This window comes from Eucyclogobius newberryi, unplaced genomic scaffold (genome assembly GCF_026437365.1).
Source record: "Eucyclogobius newberryi isolate DKJ021-1_F unplaced genomic scaffold, fEucNew1.0.hap1 SCAF_12, whole genome shotgun sequence".
NCBI classification, from domain to species: Eukaryota; Metazoa; Chordata; class Actinopteri; order Gobiiformes; family Gobiidae; genus Eucyclogobius; species Eucyclogobius newberryi.
Window position 1 is genome coordinate 21,847,497 of NW_027315746.1, and position 19,026 is coordinate 21,866,522.

General features: G+C 41.1%; 2 protein-coding genes across 2 annotated transcripts; one reads left to right on the plus strand and one right to left on the minus strand.

Moving 5' to 3' along the window:
• Positions 1-2,608: 2,608 nt before the first annotated feature.
• LOC140356478 (glyoxal reductase) lies at positions 2,609-3,948 on the plus strand. The gene is given in 6 exon segments (XM_072441441.1): positions 2,609-2,947; positions 3,014-3,113; positions 3,197-3,290; positions 3,374-3,556; positions 3,630-3,689; positions 3,763-3,948. Coding segments are annotated over 6 exon segments (864 nt in total). The 5' UTR covers positions 2,609-2,616; the 3' UTR covers positions 3,859-3,948.
• A 658-nt stretch (positions 3,949-4,606) lies between these two features.
• On the minus strand, positions 4,607-17,708 carry rc3h1b (ring finger and CCCH-type domains 1b). Its single transcript, XM_072441440.1, has 20 exons — positions 17,556-17,708; positions 15,974-16,382; positions 15,744-15,864; positions 12,689-12,928; positions 12,404-12,579; positions 11,884-12,084; positions 11,667-11,799; positions 11,468-11,586; positions 11,186-11,298; positions 10,856-11,101; positions 10,335-10,537; positions 9,852-10,261; positions 9,615-9,773; positions 9,381-9,536; positions 9,069-9,288; positions 8,695-8,782; positions 8,547-8,607; positions 8,259-8,453; positions 8,048-8,145; positions 4,607-7,961 (listed from the first exon to the last, which is right to left on the minus strand). Exons 2-20 carry the CDS (start codon positions 16,202-16,204, stop codon positions 7,805-7,807), a joined length of 3,327 nt encoding a protein of 1,108 aa, XP_072297541.1. The 5' UTR covers positions 16,205-16,382; positions 17,556-17,708; the 3' UTR covers positions 4,607-7,804.
• Between the last annotated feature and the right edge of the window lie 1,318 nt (positions 17,709-19,026).

Below are 19,026 nucleotides of genomic sequence, written 5' to 3' on the forward strand. Positions count from 1 at the left end.
ATTGGACAGCTTCGGCTTCCATTAGATTCAGACGTCTCTGGCGGTCACGCACGAGCCCTTTTGACGTCGCGCCGAGTCCCGCCCACTTTATGAATTAACGCGGCTTCAGCTTCAGAATCAACAAAGTTCACAAACACAAACTTAGGAACTTGCTTTCGTGATTCGGCGCAACATATAACGACGAGCAATACTAAAAGGGCATGCATTAAAGAAAAATATTTAAAATTTATTATAGGATAAAAATGGGTTTACTATGTACAGAAAATGTAGTTATCTCCCGTTAGTCTTAAAATATTGCAAACCAGCTTTCAGAATCACGGGAAAACAGCTGTTCTTTCTTACAGATGTATGAAATCACCAACAGAGTGCTTTTTAATAGGAAATAGCGTTAGCAGCCGGTTTTCACTAGCTTCCCCTAGTTTCGGCGAACACCCGCTCCACACAGTTGTTGTAATTTTAGAAATGCAAACTCATTCATCCATTTAGTTGCTTCATGACAATACATTATGTAAATATTCAACCAGGCTCCACGTGTTTGATTAAGGGATCCAGAATATATTCATGTGTGTTAGCAGTAAGCTAGCCTGCTAACTGCAGCTAAGCTTGAGATAAATGAACCCACAAACATGCAGTTATAGTTTTATACTTTGTTCCACAACAAAAACTGTACAAAGTAGGTTCAAATACTTTAACTATATGAAAACCGACACTATATATACACTGGTGTTAATTCACCCCCAGAAATAAAATGACGCATAGTAAATGTTACAGGTAGACATACCAAACAAATTAATGTAAGAAAACACGAATAATACAGTGGATTAATATTTTATTTTTGATTCCCAACATGCAGGGCCGGCCCCAGCACATTTGGTGCCCTAGGCGAGCTACTCCCCTGGCGTCCCCCCCAACAGCCTCTGTCTGACTTTAATGTTTGCAAAAGTGGGACATCTTGTAATGTTATGGATCTATTATAGTTCCATGGTTAATGTGAATGGATGGTGGAGGGTCTTTAAATGGGGTTGTCACAATGTTTGCATTAATTTGAGTAGCTCAAAAAACATACAGCTTAAAGATCCAATTTCAACACAAAAAAAGAAGCTTGGAGTCTCAGGTAATTACCAAATATACCACTTAGTGCACTGTTTCCTATTCAGTTTAAAAGTTATTGATGACTAAATACATGTTTTCTACTTGTGACAACCAACCCCATGCCTGGTTTGATCGCCACACCCCATAGGGCCTGTGGGGTTTGTTTTCCCAATGTTATTTGAATGGGGGGAAGTTACAATGGGATCAAACTTTGACTTTATATTTTTAATAGTTCATTTCACATTAATTCAGCAATCCAATACCTTTTTGGAGTCTGGAAATTTTAAATTAATAGAGCATCTTAAATATAAATTGTAAAACAACTGTTTGATTTAGATTAGAACATTTGTTTTAAGAAAATTAAAACATCACATTTAGCAATCCATCGGCATGTAATACAAAACCATTCTCAAAACCAAAACTCTGCTGGAAATGGTTAAAGTTGAACTTAATCCAGAAAACAAATTAAAGAACACATATGAACAAAAGTAACAATACAAAACTTTTTTGAACATTGAGAAAAAAAATTGGAAAATGTGGACTGAGAGTCCAGATGTGCACAAGCGACAACCCTGACTGGAGTTTAAACCACAAGCTAAGCTAGCAGACACATTTTTAAACTTAGCTTTGAAAACTAATATTTTACTGTTAGCTCATACTTTCCTCTTTTCAAAAACCTAAAATATTACACTGTCGATAACATTTTTGAAAAATTATAATAATTTCACTAAACATCTAAAAACATTTTGATATTTAAAAAATGCAGGTCTTCTCAACAGAGTGCTGAAGCACTGACAGCCAAAATAATTTGACCAGTGATATTTGACCCAGTTTTTCAATATTTTGTGCAAAAACATTTTGCGACAAAACATTTTGAAAAGCACCTTCTGCTGGCAGAGATATTATGACCGTGACAACCAACCGAGTGACAACCAACCCCGGTCTCCCTCATGATACATTTAAAGATTTTGTTTTGCCAAGAATCTTTAGTTAGCTACTGTTTTCTATGCATCACTGTTTATTTTATATGTGGCGCATTACACAGGACAGACTAGTGCCAACACGAAGAGCAACAGGAGGGGTCAGCCTGCCTCTGTGTCCCTCACACACATCTGCCCCAGGTTTAGAATGAGTCACGGCTTTGGCTTCTATATGCCCAATATGTGCTCTGTCCCTCCTCTGTCCCTCCTCTGTCCCTCCTCTGTCCCTCCTCTGTCCCTCCTCTGTCCCTCCTCTGTCCCTCCTCTGTCCCTCCTCTGTCCCTCCTCTGTCCCTCCACGCCTCTGACCTTCTTCTGTGTGTGCTTTTGTCCTTGTTCCCTTCAGAATTTTGTTTTGAAAACAAAAATCCAAGCTTACCTTTTGACTCGAATAAACTACACACAACTATTTATGCTTGAAAATATATTATGACATCCATGGTTTTCAGAGTAATCAAACATTAGGACTGTTGCCATAATTTAAAACCAAATATGATATATTTGGACAGGGACAATGTGTTGTATTATGACGGAAGTTGAAACCCATGAAAATCTTGCATGAATGGATGGATGGCGCTTTTGTCTGTTTGTCCCAGATTACCTTGACCATTGACCTCTGTACAACAGGCACATCTCATCAAGGAGGATACTCCCATGATGCTGTTGTGTATGCACTCACCCAGTGTGGTGTGCGTCACATTGACACGGCTGAGCGCTACGGATGTGAGGAACAAATGGGACAAGCTATTAGAGACAGTATGGTGCCCCGGGAAGATCTGTGGATCACTAATAAGTTATGGATGGACAACTATGGATACAAAACAGCAAAGGAAGCCTGTCTCAGATCATTGTCAAGGATGGGTTTAGAGTATTTTGGTAAGAAGTGAAATATATCATCTTTGTAATTGAATGTGTTTGATTAATGCCTTATTGCTTTTAAAGATTTATATCTGATGCACTGGCCAGGGGCATTTGACAGCCGTGGCTCGAACAGGGAGGCAAGAATGGAAACATGGCGGGCATTAGAGGAGCTTTACAAAGACGATATTAGACATGCTGCCCTTTTGCTTTGGCATTCTCTATAACGCAAAATGTGTGAGTGCCAAAATCTTCTCTCTGCCATGTAGGGATTTGTGAAGCTATTGGAGTGAGCAACTTCTTGGTCGATCACTTGGAGCAACTAAAGGAGGACTCTGGTGTAGTGCCTCATGTCGATCAGGTTTATCTTTCCATACATTAAGGTAAAACATATATTAACACACTGTTGTTGTTGGTTTTTTACTTACACAATGTATCATGCAGGTAGAGTATCATCCGTACCAGCAGCCCGCCACACTCATGGAGTACTGTCACAAAGAGGGAATTGTGTTTGAGGGATACTGCCCTCTTGCCTGGGGTCAGCTCCTCGATGACCCCACTGTGCTTCATATAGCAGAAAAACACCAACGCACTCCTGCACAGATCGGCATTCGGTGGAGCATTTAGGTAGTTGTCTTTACTCTTGACACCTCTGATCTCCTGGTAGGCATGTTTTTATACTTTTTTTCCTTTTTGGTAGAATGGAGTTGTTACAATACCAAAATCAACCAAAACAGAAAGAATACGAGAAAACTGTCAAGTGAGTTGCACTGGATATTATTGTTATTCAAATATTGCATTGGTTATTGAAATTTAGACTGTTTCTGTTTTAGGTGTTTGACTTTCACCTGGATAAAACAGATATGGACTCATTAGGCCAATTGCATGACGGACGACATGTGATCCGGGATCCATCAAATATACGGTGACAAATGTTTTTGAATAGCAAGCAGCACATTTAGGTGATCTGTATACAACTCTGCCTTAGGCTTCTTCTCTTAAACAAATAAATGGAAGCTGACCAACCTGATTGTGCAGTTTACATTTTCCACTACTATTATTGGTGAGGACAGTGCATTTTAATGAACATACTTGATGCACATTCCATAATCATGCCGGATTGTAGCCATGAACTAATTTAAATCTGTTGTTACGCATTAATTCTCACAAACACACTCCCATTCATATGATATTTTATAAGCAGAGGATACTCACAGTAGGCTTGTACTCATTCAATCCTAAAAAAACTACAGAGAATCAAATCTGATTGCATTGGATTATTTCAAAAATCTATAACCTATATATATATATCTATATATATCTATATATATATATATATATATATATATATATATATATATATATATATATATATATATATATATATATATATATATATATATATATATATATATATATATATATATATATATATATATATATATATATATATATATATATATATATATATATATATATATATATATATATATATATATATATATATATATATATATATATATATATATATATATATATATATATATATATATATATATATATATATATATATATTAGTTGACTATTTGATTACTCAACTAATTAAACAATTAGAACAGTAGTCTGGTGCAAACACGAGAGCATATACGTCAAGATTTACAACAAATGACACGTCAGTCAGTATGAGCAATATTATTTAATCTTTTCTCCCTCAGCTTAAAATCACTGTTGCACATAAGTTACATTTTGTTATTTCAATTTCACAGGTTCATTTTTTCCTTTCTTCAAACTTCCAGTTTGACCTCTCTCTCTTATCAAACAAAAGAAAAAACAGCAGATTGTATTATACAAAAATGCAGACCAATTTTCACACAGTGAATTCTCTTACGAAGTCATAAAATGGCGTAATAATGGCTACATCCACATTGGAGGAAGATAATTCTAGACATTCCTTAATGGAGTATAATATACATATAAAAACTTTCTTCTTGCTGAAATCAAACTTGTACCTTAATTTAAGAGATATTTTACACGGGAGTACTCATATAAAATCCATCTACCCCAGAAAGTCAGGGATTTAAGTGTGAGCCTCAAACAGCAGTAACAGAGTTCAGAGGTCAAATGGGGATAGAGGGATAGAAAGTAGATCTAGGCAGCAATTTCACTGAAAAACTGAAATGAATTATTTTGTTTTGTAAACGACAACAATTCAATATGCAAGTTTTAAGATAAACATTGTTCAGTCAACATTGCTTAGAAATAAATATAGTCATTGTAGGAATCAATTCATAGTGGCCTCCAACATATTTTAGGATTACCTACTGTGTTTCCGGCCTGATCAGGCCTGATCAGGCCCTATGACTCTAAAAGGTCAGTACAACCAATTAACTACTGCTGAAAACAACACTCATCTACAAAATCGCCTTAAAAAATACACGGAGTTCAGAATTTTGAGACATTTTGTAGATATCAATTTCGGTTCATCTGTATTTGCTTTATGTTAGAGCAAAAGTGAAACGGTAATATTTGGCTGTGAGTACCACCAGCTCTAAACCTGGACTTCATCAAGCATAAATTAGGGTTGATGTGAAAATGGTCTAAAATTAGATTAAACTGAACAAACCAAATAATAATTAATCCAAAGAAGGACAAGAACATCAATTTGTCTCTTAAGTAAAACAAATACTCCAACTGTAACTAGTTGAACACAAGCCACAGTTTGAGAAACACTGTCTTAGAACATGGAGGGGCATAGAGAGAATGTAAGGCCAACCTGTCAATGAAATCCTGAATGCTTTAGGAGTCGAGTAAGAAAAAGTCCCCCAACACCATTCTTAGACCTGAACACTATCAGCCAATACAGCACACTTTGAGGAAAAACAACTTAAATCCGGTTACATTTTCTACAATACAATCTAACACACAAGAAACTTTCCAAAGTAACAAAATGTTGTCTTCTTCGGAAGCATAGTCTATAAAGAACATCTTTGTTTGAACACAAAAGATTAAGTGAACAGACATCAATGCGCACAGAAGTCCTTCGTCTGGGAAAGGATAAAGTCTGTGTTGGCAACAAGTGGACAGAAAACAAACAAACAAAAAAACGTTTTGCCGATTCTAAGTAGATCATTTAATATAAATGCTGAGCGAGTAGAATAACAGGTGGCACATTAATAGTGCTTTAGTATATTAATGTATGTATACATACTTATATGTATAAGTGAGCTGTGTACCTAAACAATAAAACATAGTGAGGAGCAGCCAGTGGCTAGAACACAGTTGGAAAAATGAAAAACCCAACATCACTATAGCAACGCAGAAACATTGTTAAGGATGCACACTGACACTCAAAGGAAACAAAAGCATTTGCATCTTAATACACCCGACTGGATAAGTTACACGTGACAGTTTCTCAGTACCCCTCATGGAGACAAGTTTGAAGTAAACCGGACTAAGTGGGACATCTCCTCCATCCTTACCGTTTAAGCACAAGGACTCACTCGCTCTCAGCTGAGCTGGAAATAAGCCTTTCATACTAATTGTTTACAAAAGGCAGAAAACTCCATTGAGCTTTGCAGTAAACAACTGACATGAAGAAAACAAAATTAAAATGAGAATAGTAGTGATGATGATAGAAAGTTTTAAAATTGAAATTCAGTGTGAAGTAAACAATCTTTATAGTGTATAATCATGCAACCAAGAAATGCAGCTTGCCTGTGCAAACTAATTTTACATATGATTTTTAAAATGCTGTACTCTATCCTATAATATACTTGAGCTTGTTTTAGGAACACAAATCTTCCAAAGATGCACGTTTGCTAAGTAATTTTATTTTAAGAGCAAGGTCCGTGCTATGCGAGTTGTGACCCCCAAAATTGTATGTAAAGCATGAAAATAAAACAAAGCACAATTGAACAAAAAGTCAAAAGGGAGGCAACTTCATAGAAGTTAGGAGAACAAATGACAAGATAATCCCAATGGGGAGGTTTTTATGAGTGGCCAGATGAGAAGTTCTGAGGAGGGAAACCGCTAGTCCTTTCCTACAGCCTGGGCATCACAGCTAAACCACATCCAGAGAAGCACATGGTACGATTTCCAAGTATTCCCTTATAGAAAACATGAGAAGCTCATTATCAAAAACTTGTAGCAATCTTTAAAACAGAATGCGTCGATCAAATATAATAAACTGCTTTCAAGTATGAAACAGACATAAAATGTGTTTATAAAATGCATTAATAAAACCATGCTTCTCATGGCAGGTGAACCCATGCATGTGGCAGAAGTTACAGCCACATTTTTGTACATTATCACTTAATTTAAATACTGAAGGCATCGTTTAGAATATTCGCCTTCTCAGACCATCGTAATCTGGACAACCACTTTTTTTTTTTTTTTACAACTTTGGGGGTAGCTCCATGCACCAAACTTAACTTTCCTTCCTACAATACCATGAAAGAGGTCCTAATTTAACAAGCAGCAAATTGGGCTGAGTAAGCATTGTCTTCTTGTAAACTGCGCTCAAAATGTACACCACAAAAGGTGAATGTTTAACCCTTTAAATAAATTGGTACGACCGGTACTACTTTCAGCATCACCACTATTTCTTTTTCCTGATATATTTTCCGTGAGCCTTGTTAAAGTATAATCCCAGTAAAAAACAAAACAAAAACACAGACACAAGAAATGTTATCATATGCTCTGGTTTCCAGGCAAGGAAAATCATTAAAAAGCTCATTCACAGAACAAAAAGAAAGAAAATTTATATCACGGCAGATACTGCTCATCTTCTAAATATAATGGGTTTGTGTGCCTGTGCATGCTTTTCAACTGAGCATCTCTTTGTAGGCGTGTGCAGTGTATATCTGTAGCTCATGACTAAGAGCATGAATGAACCACACCATTTTTCTGAATCTCTGAACCAGCAGCACCTGGATCTGAGCATAGACTCAATGCAGACGTCTTATTGGTCAGTGACAGCATGGACCCGCCCACTGCACTTTCTTGCAGACTGCTGGAGCCATTAGACACCTCACTATTCAAAAAGAAAAAAGATTTCACTTAGAAAACCTAACCCACAACATACTTATATGAATTTTGTTTTTCTCATTATTACCATACCTTAGGGCCAGTGAGATTTCCTCTAACTGAGCCTTTGGCTCTGGTTGTCCATTCTCTGCAGGTTTCATTTTATACTGCTCATGGGCTACTTGGTTTTCCTGGGGGGAAAAAAAAAGGAAAAATATTTTATATATGCTGCAAATAATATCAAAACCAAGGCAGTAAAGTACAACAATACTTGTGCATTACAAAATCAGTTATCAATATTTACAATGGCCATCTCTCTTGTTCTCTTGCCAATCTCTCGTTCCACCTGGTGGAGCTCCAGACTGAGCTGTTCACTGGAAACTGTTGTTGCATTTGCACCCCCTGGAGGCCACTTTGGCTGTTGCTGCACTGTTTGGCTCTGGCTGGCCTGGCCTGCATGGGCACTGGCTTCCCTTTGCAGCATTAAAGAGTTACTAGCCTGGAGTGGGAACAAAAGTGATAATTATTTTAGTAATAAGTTAATAATCATAAGACAATAGAAATAATTTGGTGTATATAAAAATATACACACTTCAATGCTGTGCTGGGTGATCTGTTGGTTGACCTGCTGCAGTTCAATTTTTAACTGTTCTCTACTGGAAGATTACAGCTCTTAGTTATGCAGTTACAACGTTAATACGCTATTAAGTAAGTAAATGAGCAAGTCAATCAGTCCTCACCGCTCAAAGTGTCCCTGAGAGGAAGAGGTTGTCTGATGGGATGGGTACGATGCTCCACCCCACCCTCCATGGCTTCCATATGAATACTCTGTTAAAAATACACAGTTTTGTTTCACAATTGGATAACATAGGTTACATTCTTGCTTAGACTGAAAATGCAGCTGCTCAAATAGCCATGTGAATTGAAGTATGAGCGCATGACAAGCACATGTGCTGCCTGCAGTGCTGCCATGTGATTTTAGGTTGGAACCGGGGGATTGATGGAAGCTTTCATTCATCCTTTGTGCCATAAAACAATTGGATGATTTCAGTCACAACTATAAATTGTGGAGTTTGTGTGGAGTAAATGTAGAAATAAAAAGACAGTTTTCTACCTGACATATTATGTTTTGAGTTGGGGTTCTGGGAACTAGCGACAATAGCCTGTATAGGGCCAGCAGTTTGATAGCCAGTCTTTGAGGTGCGCGAAATGGCACCAAATCGGGACACAGTGGGCTGAGGACCAAAAGGGATAATGGGATCATCATCCTTTACATCTGTTCCCCGCCGAGAAGAGTCCAGTGATGGTTCTCTCAGACTTTTTGCCTCTACATTCTAATAAAGAAGCAAATGGATATTGCATTAAAATACATATGTTTAATTGTTAAATAATTTAGAGTGCTGTTGAGATATGTTAAATTACTTACCATCATATCCATGCTCCCTGGAACCATAACGTCTTTGGGTTTGGCGTCTTTTGTACCAATGTAGGAACCGATTGTATCACACGACCAAGGAGAATATTGACCTGCGTAATCTGGCTCCCTACATTTCATAATTGTTTTTGAGCTCTCATCACCATACTACGGAGGGGGGAAAAGAATAATGTTTAATATTTAATTCTAAAACTTATAACTGCCACTGTATTAACATGTACCAACCTCATGTGGGTAATCACTGGGAAATTGATGAGAAAGAGTAGGAGATGCAGCAAAAGGAGGTGGAGAGATGACCTTCCGTTCCTCCAGTTGGGACAGCAGCTCCTGCCGACGACGATGCAAGTAGTCCAGACTATGTTGTGAGTCTGTGTAAGATGGGCCCTAGAGACCACAAACAGATTATTTATAGTTTAAGACATTTAAATATGGCTATAACAAATAAGCATATTTAACACTTACTCTGGCATATTGCCTCATAGGTGGGGGCTGAGTGCCTGGTGGATAGTAGCCATCAGGTGGGTATCTATCCCGAGAATTGGGCTCTTGATGGTATAGTGAGTTAGCCTGGCCAGACTGGGGGGGAACATCAAGTGGAGCGGGGCTCATCCTGACTAGACTTTCCCTCTGTGGTGGATACGGCTGTGGCGGAGGTGGGGGGACATTGTAGTTGCCGTGCCGGCCTCTATCAAAGTGCTGTGGATGAGGATAGGAGAAGGAAGGACCAGAGTGGGACGCCTGGTATGAGCGCTCAGGTGGACCGTAGCCGGGATAAGGGTCCTGGTAAGGCGGGCCACCTGCCTCATTGGGTGGTTGAGGATTACGCACATAATCTCGGGTGACGTACTGTGGTGGTTGTTGATAGTGGTACCCTGAGACAATAGAAGCTGTTAGCAACCATACAAAACACTTCTAAAATGACAGCAGAGTTTATTGGTTCCTTACCTGTCGGATATTGGGAGGGCTCATACTGAGAGGCGGAGGGTGGTGGCCTGATACAGTACATATCAGTTAACTGCGGCTGTGGGTAAACTGGAGAACCTCTAGCTACAACAGGCATCTGCTTGGAGTGATGGTCCGTGGGCAGCCGAGGATGAGCCATGCTATGAGGTGGCAATGGCATGCCAGGTTTGTTAATAGGCTCCATCCTATGTAGAAAAACAAAAATAAAGAAAAGTCCATAATTTGCAAAAAATTTAGACAAGGCAAGGTTTTTTCAAGCACATCACATACTAAAGAGAAAAGTATAAATTTGACTCTGAAACGTCAATCCTTTAATTTGCCAGTAGAGGGCTCTCAGATTATGCTTGCCGATTAAAGAGTTGAATATGCAACGCTGTGAGATATTGAATTTCTGTAGAAGTAAAAACATTGAATCGCTAAAACTAAAGTTGGTATACAGCCCTGACTGCTTTAATGCAATATTACATCAATGTTGGTAGTCAGGTACAGGACCTATAACTTACACATCAGGAGGTGATCCAGGCGCACTAGAACTCCCTCCATCCATTTTGACAGGTTTGCGGAGCAGTTCATAAGAAACTGAGTCAGTGCCACGAGCAATGAGCTGGGGAAGGGAAGGCACCCCACTGCCGTTGGTGAGGGGCGAAGGCTTCCGGGACACAGCTACATCCAGAGGAAGGCCGTCCTCTGGCATGAGCCCTCCACTTCCAGGAAGGCGAGCTGCCAGACGTTTATTCATTTTCCGATATCTGGATAACATTTGCGAGAGGGTTTCTGTATTATAGTAACACTACATTTAAAATGAAAACTTATTCCCAAGGTTCAACACTCACTTCTCGAGTTCCTCTTGAGAATGAGCAAAGGTACAACTGGCACCACGAGGACATCCTCCCTTTTGCTTCATGTCACGGCACATGTATGTTTTATACTTGCTGTGCTGGGGAGGCTAAGAAAAATATTAAATTAAATGTAATGCAATTCACTATAAACATTTGACCCTTGTCGTCATAAACGAGGGTCGTCCAGACACATCTTCCATAACTGTCAGAGAATTCTTGCCACAAATAAATTACATTTGTAATCGTGTTTTTTTAACTGTATGGAATTGTACCAACCTGTTGAGGGTCAGCTCCTTTCTTGCTGTGATTCTGGATGAAGTCCACCAGACCATGAACCACTGTCTTTACTGCAACCAATCCTTTTTCTAGTTGTTCCCAGGTTGGCGGTGGAGCATCTATAAAAGAAAAAAACAGGAGGTTAAGAACTATTATTTATATCTTCAAAATTAAAATACTTAAGTTTTATTCTGCTTACCGGGGCTGGGATCAATGTTAGCCAATAGTTCCAAGTGGGGTCGAAGCCTGTTTAAATTCGCTGGGTCACCAGTCCTCTGCAGTGCTATTGTCAGCTCTTGAACACTCTGAGCAAAGGATGCTGGGGTTTGCAGCTAAAAAGGAAAATGCACAATTTATGAAGGAAATCCTAAATATGGATATGTAAAACAATTAAAGTCCACTTCTCTTGTACACACCTTATCTATGATAGATTGCATGTGTGACTTATGAGACTGATCTCCATACAACAAAGAAGACCACTGGTCTGGTGCAATGCGTAAGCCACCCTCCATAGCAATTTGAACAATCTGAGAGTCATGTTCCCTCCTCAAAGCCTCATAAGTACGAAACTCCTCCTTTAGTTGCATTAGAGACGAATCTTCATCGCGCTTTGTCACCTGTAAAACCACAAAGAAACAAGGATTTTTCATGTGTGTAAAATGCACAAACTTGATTACTGTATTTTCCGGACTATAAGTTTCACGTTTTTTCATAGTTTTGGCCGGGGTGCGACTTATACCGTATATACTTATACTCCGGAGCGACTTATGTGATATTATTTGTTATTTTCACACTTGCGACCGCCTTTCATACTCCAGTGCAACTTGAATATGTTTTTTTCTTCATTATTATGCATTTGGCTGGTGCGACTTATAGTCCAGAGAAAACGGTATGCTAAACTCAACATGCATACTCTCTGCATATGGCTTTACTTACCTTGAAGCAGGACGCCCTGTAGAGGAGCTGGACCACATGCCCTATACTAGTCTTTGAGGCCTGTGGAAAGCGTGGTTCTAACCTCTGGACGACAAAAAGAACTAATACTTTTCTGGATAGTGCAGAGCCATCTTCTAAAGCTAGAAGAACCAGTTTTAGAGCCTCTTCCTGCATCGCTGCAGAACAAATAAAAATGTTAATAATAGATTTGAATAAACATAATTTCATAAGATTTCATTTCTATTTTTTTTAAGTAAAGAAGAGCAATAAGAAAAAAATATTTACCTGGACCCAGAAACTGGCAACCTCGTGCTCGGACAGCAGCCCACAGGTTGGAGGAAAGCTGCTGAGGATTTTGATGCTGTAAAATCAGTTCTGTGACAGTCCTCTCACCCAAACTGCGGGCAGCTCTCATTGCCCTCACACGGCCCTCCTCTTCCACCAACTGACAGTGGACCAGCGTCACCAGTTTTCTTTGCATGGGTCGACTGAGAATGCTTTGTGCAGTGCTGCTCAGACCTACACCTGATGCAAACAATTGTGGAAATAAAAAGTTTTAGATTAAATCAATCTAAAACAAAACAAAAATACGGTACATGCCGCTGGCGGAGGAGGAAGCCGGACAGACTTGGCAGACCCAAGCGCATTGTGAGGGTCTGTTGGGAACGTCTTGTGGAGCCCTCTGTCAGTAGGGTATTCAACTCGCACCTCCGGGAGAGCTTCTCCCATGTCCCGGGGGAGGTTGGGGACAATTGAGTCCGAGTGGACCATGTTCTCCGCCTCCATTGTTGATGCGGCTGCTGGGAGCTGTGGTCGCAAGGTCTCCGGTGCCTGTCGTGGCGGCAACCCCCGAACCCGGTGGTGGACACCGGAAGTAAGGGATGCCGTCAGACTGAAGAAGGAGGCCTATCAGGCCACTCTGGCTTGTAGGTCTCCGGAGGTCATCGACGGGTATCGGCAGGCCAAGCGAGCCGCGGCTCGTGCTGTCGCAGAGGCAAAAACCCAGGCCTGGGAGGAGTTCGGGGAGGCCATGGAGGAGGACTATCGGTCGGCACCAAAGAAATTCTGGCAAACCGTCCGGCGCCTCAGGAGGGGGAAGCAGTGTCTCACCAACACCGTTTACGGTGCGGGTGGAGGCCTGCTGACCTCGACTGGGGATGTCGTCGGACGGTGGAAGGAATACTTTGAGGATCTCCTTAATCCCTCAGTCACGTCTTCCGAGGAGGAAGTAGAGACCGGGGACTCGGAGGCTGGCTCATCCATCACCCAAGCTGAAGTCACTGAGGTTGTTCGCAAACTCCTCGGTGGCAGGGCTCCGGGGGTGGATGAGATCCGCCCTGAGTACCTAAAGTATCTGGATGTTGTAGGACTGTCTTGGTTGACACGTCTCTGCAACATCGCGTGGCGTTCGGGGACCGTGCCTCTGGACTGGCAGACCGGGGTGGTGGTCCCTCTGTTCAAGAAGGGGGACCGGAGGGTGTGTTCCAACTACAGAGGGATCACACTCCTCAGCCTCCCGGGTAAGGTCTATTCCAAGGTACTGGAGAGGAGAATCCGACCGATAGTCGAACCTCGGATTCAGGAGGAGCAGAGTGGTTTTCGTCCCGGTCGTGGAACACTGGACCAGCTCTATACCCTCCATCGGGTGCTCGAGGGTTCATGGGAGTTTGCCCAACCAGTCCGCATGTGCTTTGTGGATCTGGAGAAGGCTTTCGACCGTGTCCCTCGGGGTGTCCTTTGGGGGGTGCTCCGGGAGTACGGGGTCCGGGGCCCTTTGCTCAGGGCTGTCCGGTCCCTGTATGACCGGAGCAGTAGCTGTGTTCGCATTGCCGGCAGTAAGTCAGACCTGTTCCCAGTGCATGTTGGACTCCGCCAGGGCTGCCCTTTGTCACCGGTTCTGTTCATAATTTTTATGGACAGAATTTCTAGGCGCAGTCACGGGTCGAAGCGTGTCCGGTTTGGGGACCACAGGATTCCATCTCTGCTGTTTGCAGACGATGTTGTCCTGATGGCTCCATCAAACCCGGACCTGCAACATGCACTGGGACAGTTTGCAGCCGAGTATGAAGCGGCTGGGATGAGAATCAGCACCTCCAAATTCGAGGCCATGGTTCTCGACCGGAAAAAGGTGGCTTGCCCTCTCCAGGTGGGTGGGGTGTCCTTGCCCCAAGTGGAGGAGTTCAAGTATCTCGGGGTCTTGTTCACGAGTGAGGGAAGGATGGAGCGTGAGATCGACAGGTGGATCGGTGCAGCGGCTGCAGTCGCTGCATCGGACCGTTGTGGTGAAGAGGGAGCTGAGCCGAAAGGCAAAGCTCTCTATTTACCAGTCGGTCTACGTTCCTACCCTCACCTATGGTCATGAGCTTTGGGTAGTGACCGAAAGAACAAGATCGCGGATACAAGCGGTCGAAATGAGTTTCCTCCGCCGTGCGGCTGGGCGCTCCCTTAGAGATAAGGTGAGGAGCTCGGCAACATGGGGGGAGCTCGGAGTAGAGCCGCTGCTCCTCCACGTCGAGAGGAGCCAGCTGAGGGGGCTCGGGCATCTGTTCCGGATGCCTCCTGGGCGCCTCCCTCGGGAGGTGTTTCAGGCATGTCCCACCGGGAAGAGGCCCTGGGGAAGACCCAGGACACGCTGGAGAGACTATGTCTCTCGGCTGGCCTGGGAACGCCTCGGGATCCCCACGGAGGAGTTAGAGGAAGTGAGGTCTGGGAGTCCCTGCTCAGACTGCTGCCCCCGCGACCCGGCCCCGGATAAAGCGGCAGAAGATGGATGGATGGATGCATAAATCGGCCATACTAACTCTTTTTCCATTACAATACAGAGAAGCATCTCAAATAAACCTGGTGCTTCTGAAGAAGTGTTGTAGTTTATTCCATTAAACAATATGTCAAAGAAAGCAATAAACACCGTTTTCCCCCGCATGGATAATATATTTTTTTAAAATAAAGTAGGAGGGGCTGGGTGACCATGCTATTTTCAAAGAATAATTCTAGCAAATCATATGGTGAAAAATCACAATAATTATAAAATATTTATGTTCATACGTGTATATTGTATATTATATTACAACAGTCCAACCACTTCAGCTGTTATGGTAATAATTGTAATCATTAGAGATAATTGGTGAAAACATGTTTCTGCTTTAATTAGTCATTGTCTATTTGTATTTCCTCCATGTAAAAACCACTGCAAGTAAATTTGACAACGTTCGGCGCTGCACCAACAAAAGGATGCGCTGTTATGCGTCTCTCCCTCATCTCTGCTGATATACTCCTCTGTGGGGTTATTTTCTGAAAACAGCTGCCAGCATCCAAGAATACGTGTTTAATGTGTAAATACCTCTAGTATTGCTTAGAGGTTTGAGGTATAGAGCAAGCTCCTCCACACACTGCCTGGCTTCCTCATAATGCTGTGAATCTTCTGGACTGGTGATCAACGCAACAGGCTGAGCTTTAGGAACCTGTAGAGAAATATATTTGAAGTTATGTCACTTTCCCTGAAAATAGAACTAAGCTAAATGTTATACAGTTTACAAAGTAAACAATTAGAGCAATTGAAAGGTGTTCTACCTGGCCTCCAACCAGCTGCAACAAGGCTGTGTTAACAGGCAACTGTTCGATGTCCGTGCTGATGGCCGTCTGGTCAAAGGGACAGGCCTTTCGGTGCAACTTGTTCAGGCACATCTTGCAGACTGTGTGTCCACAGCCCAAACTAATAGGCCGTCGAACAGTCTCCTCAAATGTCTGTGTGCAGATTGGGCACAACAGGAACTCTGTCCATTGTGGTGCTTGCACTGGCATGGTTATATGTTGATGGGACAAATGTGTGTAAATGTATCTTAACAAAGAAAATATATAATAATAATATAATAATTATATATGGAAGATTCCACTGGAATCAAATTTTCTTCTTCCGAACTCAATTGTTCTTAAATGTCCTCACACATTGTGGATTTTTTATTACATTGCGTGATGAATACTGTAACAACAAAAACAAAATGGGAGTACAACATTAATATGTTAATTTAAAACTAATTTAGACATTTATCACCTGCCTAAGCATGTCATATTTCATAAATATTCAATAACACAATATACATAGTAAAGTTTATGATATAATTGAAACATGAGCTGCAAAGCTATTTCCTTTCTAAAGCCTCAACGTTACTGCTCAGAGTAAATTCGTTATCGTTAATTTGTAGATGCAAATGGACTGATGTATGGCACTTTTGTCCATCATTTACAACTAAACAAGAAGACTGGGACATTCTTGTAATAATATTAATAACGGCCTCCAGTAAGATCAAAACAACCACTGTGGCCTAGTTTAAAGAGTCAGATACTACTATGAGTGTGGACAAAGGGTCTTCAGCCGGCTAACAGCCAAGTCCCTTTGCGCTTCAACTATTTGCAATTGGGTGTTAGTTTAAAGCTAAATGGTATTTTCAACATGCCGACTTGAAAAAAAAATACATATCCCTGTCATAACTAATCTATAAACATGTGCGATGCAATGAAGTGCCATTCGGAGATTTAAACGAATAGCTCTTTAGGAAACGCTAGCTGGTTAGCATGCTAAGCTATGGGTGGCTAAGTTGATATGTTGGCTATCAAGTATTCGTCGCTTAGGTGTTATGGTATTTACATTAAAATGTCGTCAAAGGGCTTGCCACAACATTACACGTTATTTGCATGCACAGTAGCATAACGCAGGGAAGCAATCATGATACCTAAAGTACTAGTTAAATAATGGGTTTGAGCTTTGGCAATGGAACAAACAGTGACATCGAAGATCTAACGTTGGCCATTTGCAATATTGAGATTATGTAACACCAGGCTCCCCAGTTATCATCTCCAGAGTAGATCTCGAGTCTGTCAAATTGTCGCGTACCACTTGAAGATCGCCATCAGCTAACGTTAAATATGTAGCACAGGCACAGCTAAAACATAACATATACGACACACAACATAAAACGCTAGCGGACATGGCTCCTCCCTACACTAACCAATAGTTAGCATCTTAGCTTAGCTTAGCTTGCCGCTGTTAGTAGCCACTACCCATTGCTTTGCGTCATAAATTCAGAGTATTCGAAATGTATAGATAGCTTTCAGTTTTATCCTCCATACAGATATGAGCATTATCAGTACTTACTCATTCCAAACGCTATGGAAGATTTTCATCCGTTTTAAGGAGAAGATTGCGATATTTTCTTGCCATGTCGACTGAGCAGCTTTGCTGCCGAGGTTTGGGAGGGTGTCATCTACTACAACACTAGCACTAGCCGGTTACAGCTAGCTCTGTGTGCGGGTGTGTGTGTGTGTGTGTGTGCGGGTGTGTGTGTGTGTGTGTGTGTGTGATGAATAGGGCGCCTCCCAGTGGTGATGTTTGAGAAAGACAGGAGAGTGATGGACCATGTCTACTGAGGATCATAACGTGTAATTACTCATAATCAGAAAACCAGACTCCTCACCCCTAATTTTAATAAATAGAAATAGAAATTATTGAACATTTGAATAATATCTTGTATTTCAAACATCCAAACATTATTGGACATTTTAATCTAAATGCATTATTTATCTAACACATTATAAGGCTTATCAATTTGGTGCAGCAGAATCTGAGTATAGCACCTTTTTGACCACTATCAAATTGTTGGTGGATTAATGCCTGCTACTACTTAGTTTATTACGTTTAATCAACTTTTTTAGACAGTTTTACTGGGGTTTTACTGCAGTGTCCTGGGATGCAGAGGCATAGTGCCAGCCAAAGGTCCCTGAAAAAGCTGAATAAAGTAAAGGAGATCGCGGCATACGGCCTTTTGTGTGTTTCCCTTCTGTGTAAACATGAACACATTCTATATTTTAAATATCTTTATTAATTATGCAAAAACAATGTGCATTTTTGCCTTGAATATTAAATAAGTAAATAAGTTTGAAACACTGCATTACACTACATTTTGTTTGAAATGTAAATATTGATTTAGGCTGCTTGCAAGTTTTTTTTTCAGAAAATCAAAGGAGCAGGTGGAGAACTCTCTAAAAGAAATGTTACATAGAGTATCTTTAATAGGCACACAGGCTATATTTAGCCCAGTAGGCGGAAGCTTGTATTAATGTAGCCCTAATGCTTATTATGCATCACAGTCAAACAGCCTTTCTTTGCGCTCTGGCAACCCATGTGTACGCGCTGAACACAAGACTTATGCAACCGCAATTCTCGGTAGCTGTCTACCAGGCAAAGACGAATTGAAGCAAGCTTTTTTGAATTCCATTTTTTCTAATCCGACTGATTCTGAAGGGATTACCGGACCAATCATGATTGAGAGACTGCTGGATCGTCACAGTCTCCGCACCGCCTCCTGAAAATCACCAGCTCCATCAGCACCACGGCACATTTTTGGCAGCAGGAGGAGTATTTTTTGCTTGTGATCGATTTATCTGGTGGATGTTTTGACCAAGCGAATTAATTTAACCTCGGAGTTTCTTTGTTCTGTTATTAAGAAATTGTTTTTGAACAGTTTGGGATTAATGTTAACCCTGATTGAAGTTGTTTTTAAAGGATTGCCATCAACAACATCCAGGTAAGCTACACGCATCTAGGCTGTGTGCTAGTCTGCAATTTC

What these genes read in the sequence shown, in the direction of transcription:
- rc3h1b (XM_072441440.1), bottom strand. Translation starts at nt 16,204, where the DNA reads ATGCCAGTGCAAGCACCACAATGGACAGAGTTCCTGTTGTGCCCAATC. An exon ending in TTGCCAGTTTCTGGGTCCAG is followed by an intron (nt 12,580 to 12,688) that starts GTAAATATTTTT and finishes TTTGTTCTGCAG; the next exon opens with CGATGCAGGAAGAGGCTCTA. An exon ending in TCTCAAGAGGAACTCGAGAA is followed by an intron (nt 11,102 to 11,185) that starts GTGAGTGTTGAA and finishes AATGTTATCCAG; the next exon opens with ATATCGGAAAATGAATAAAC.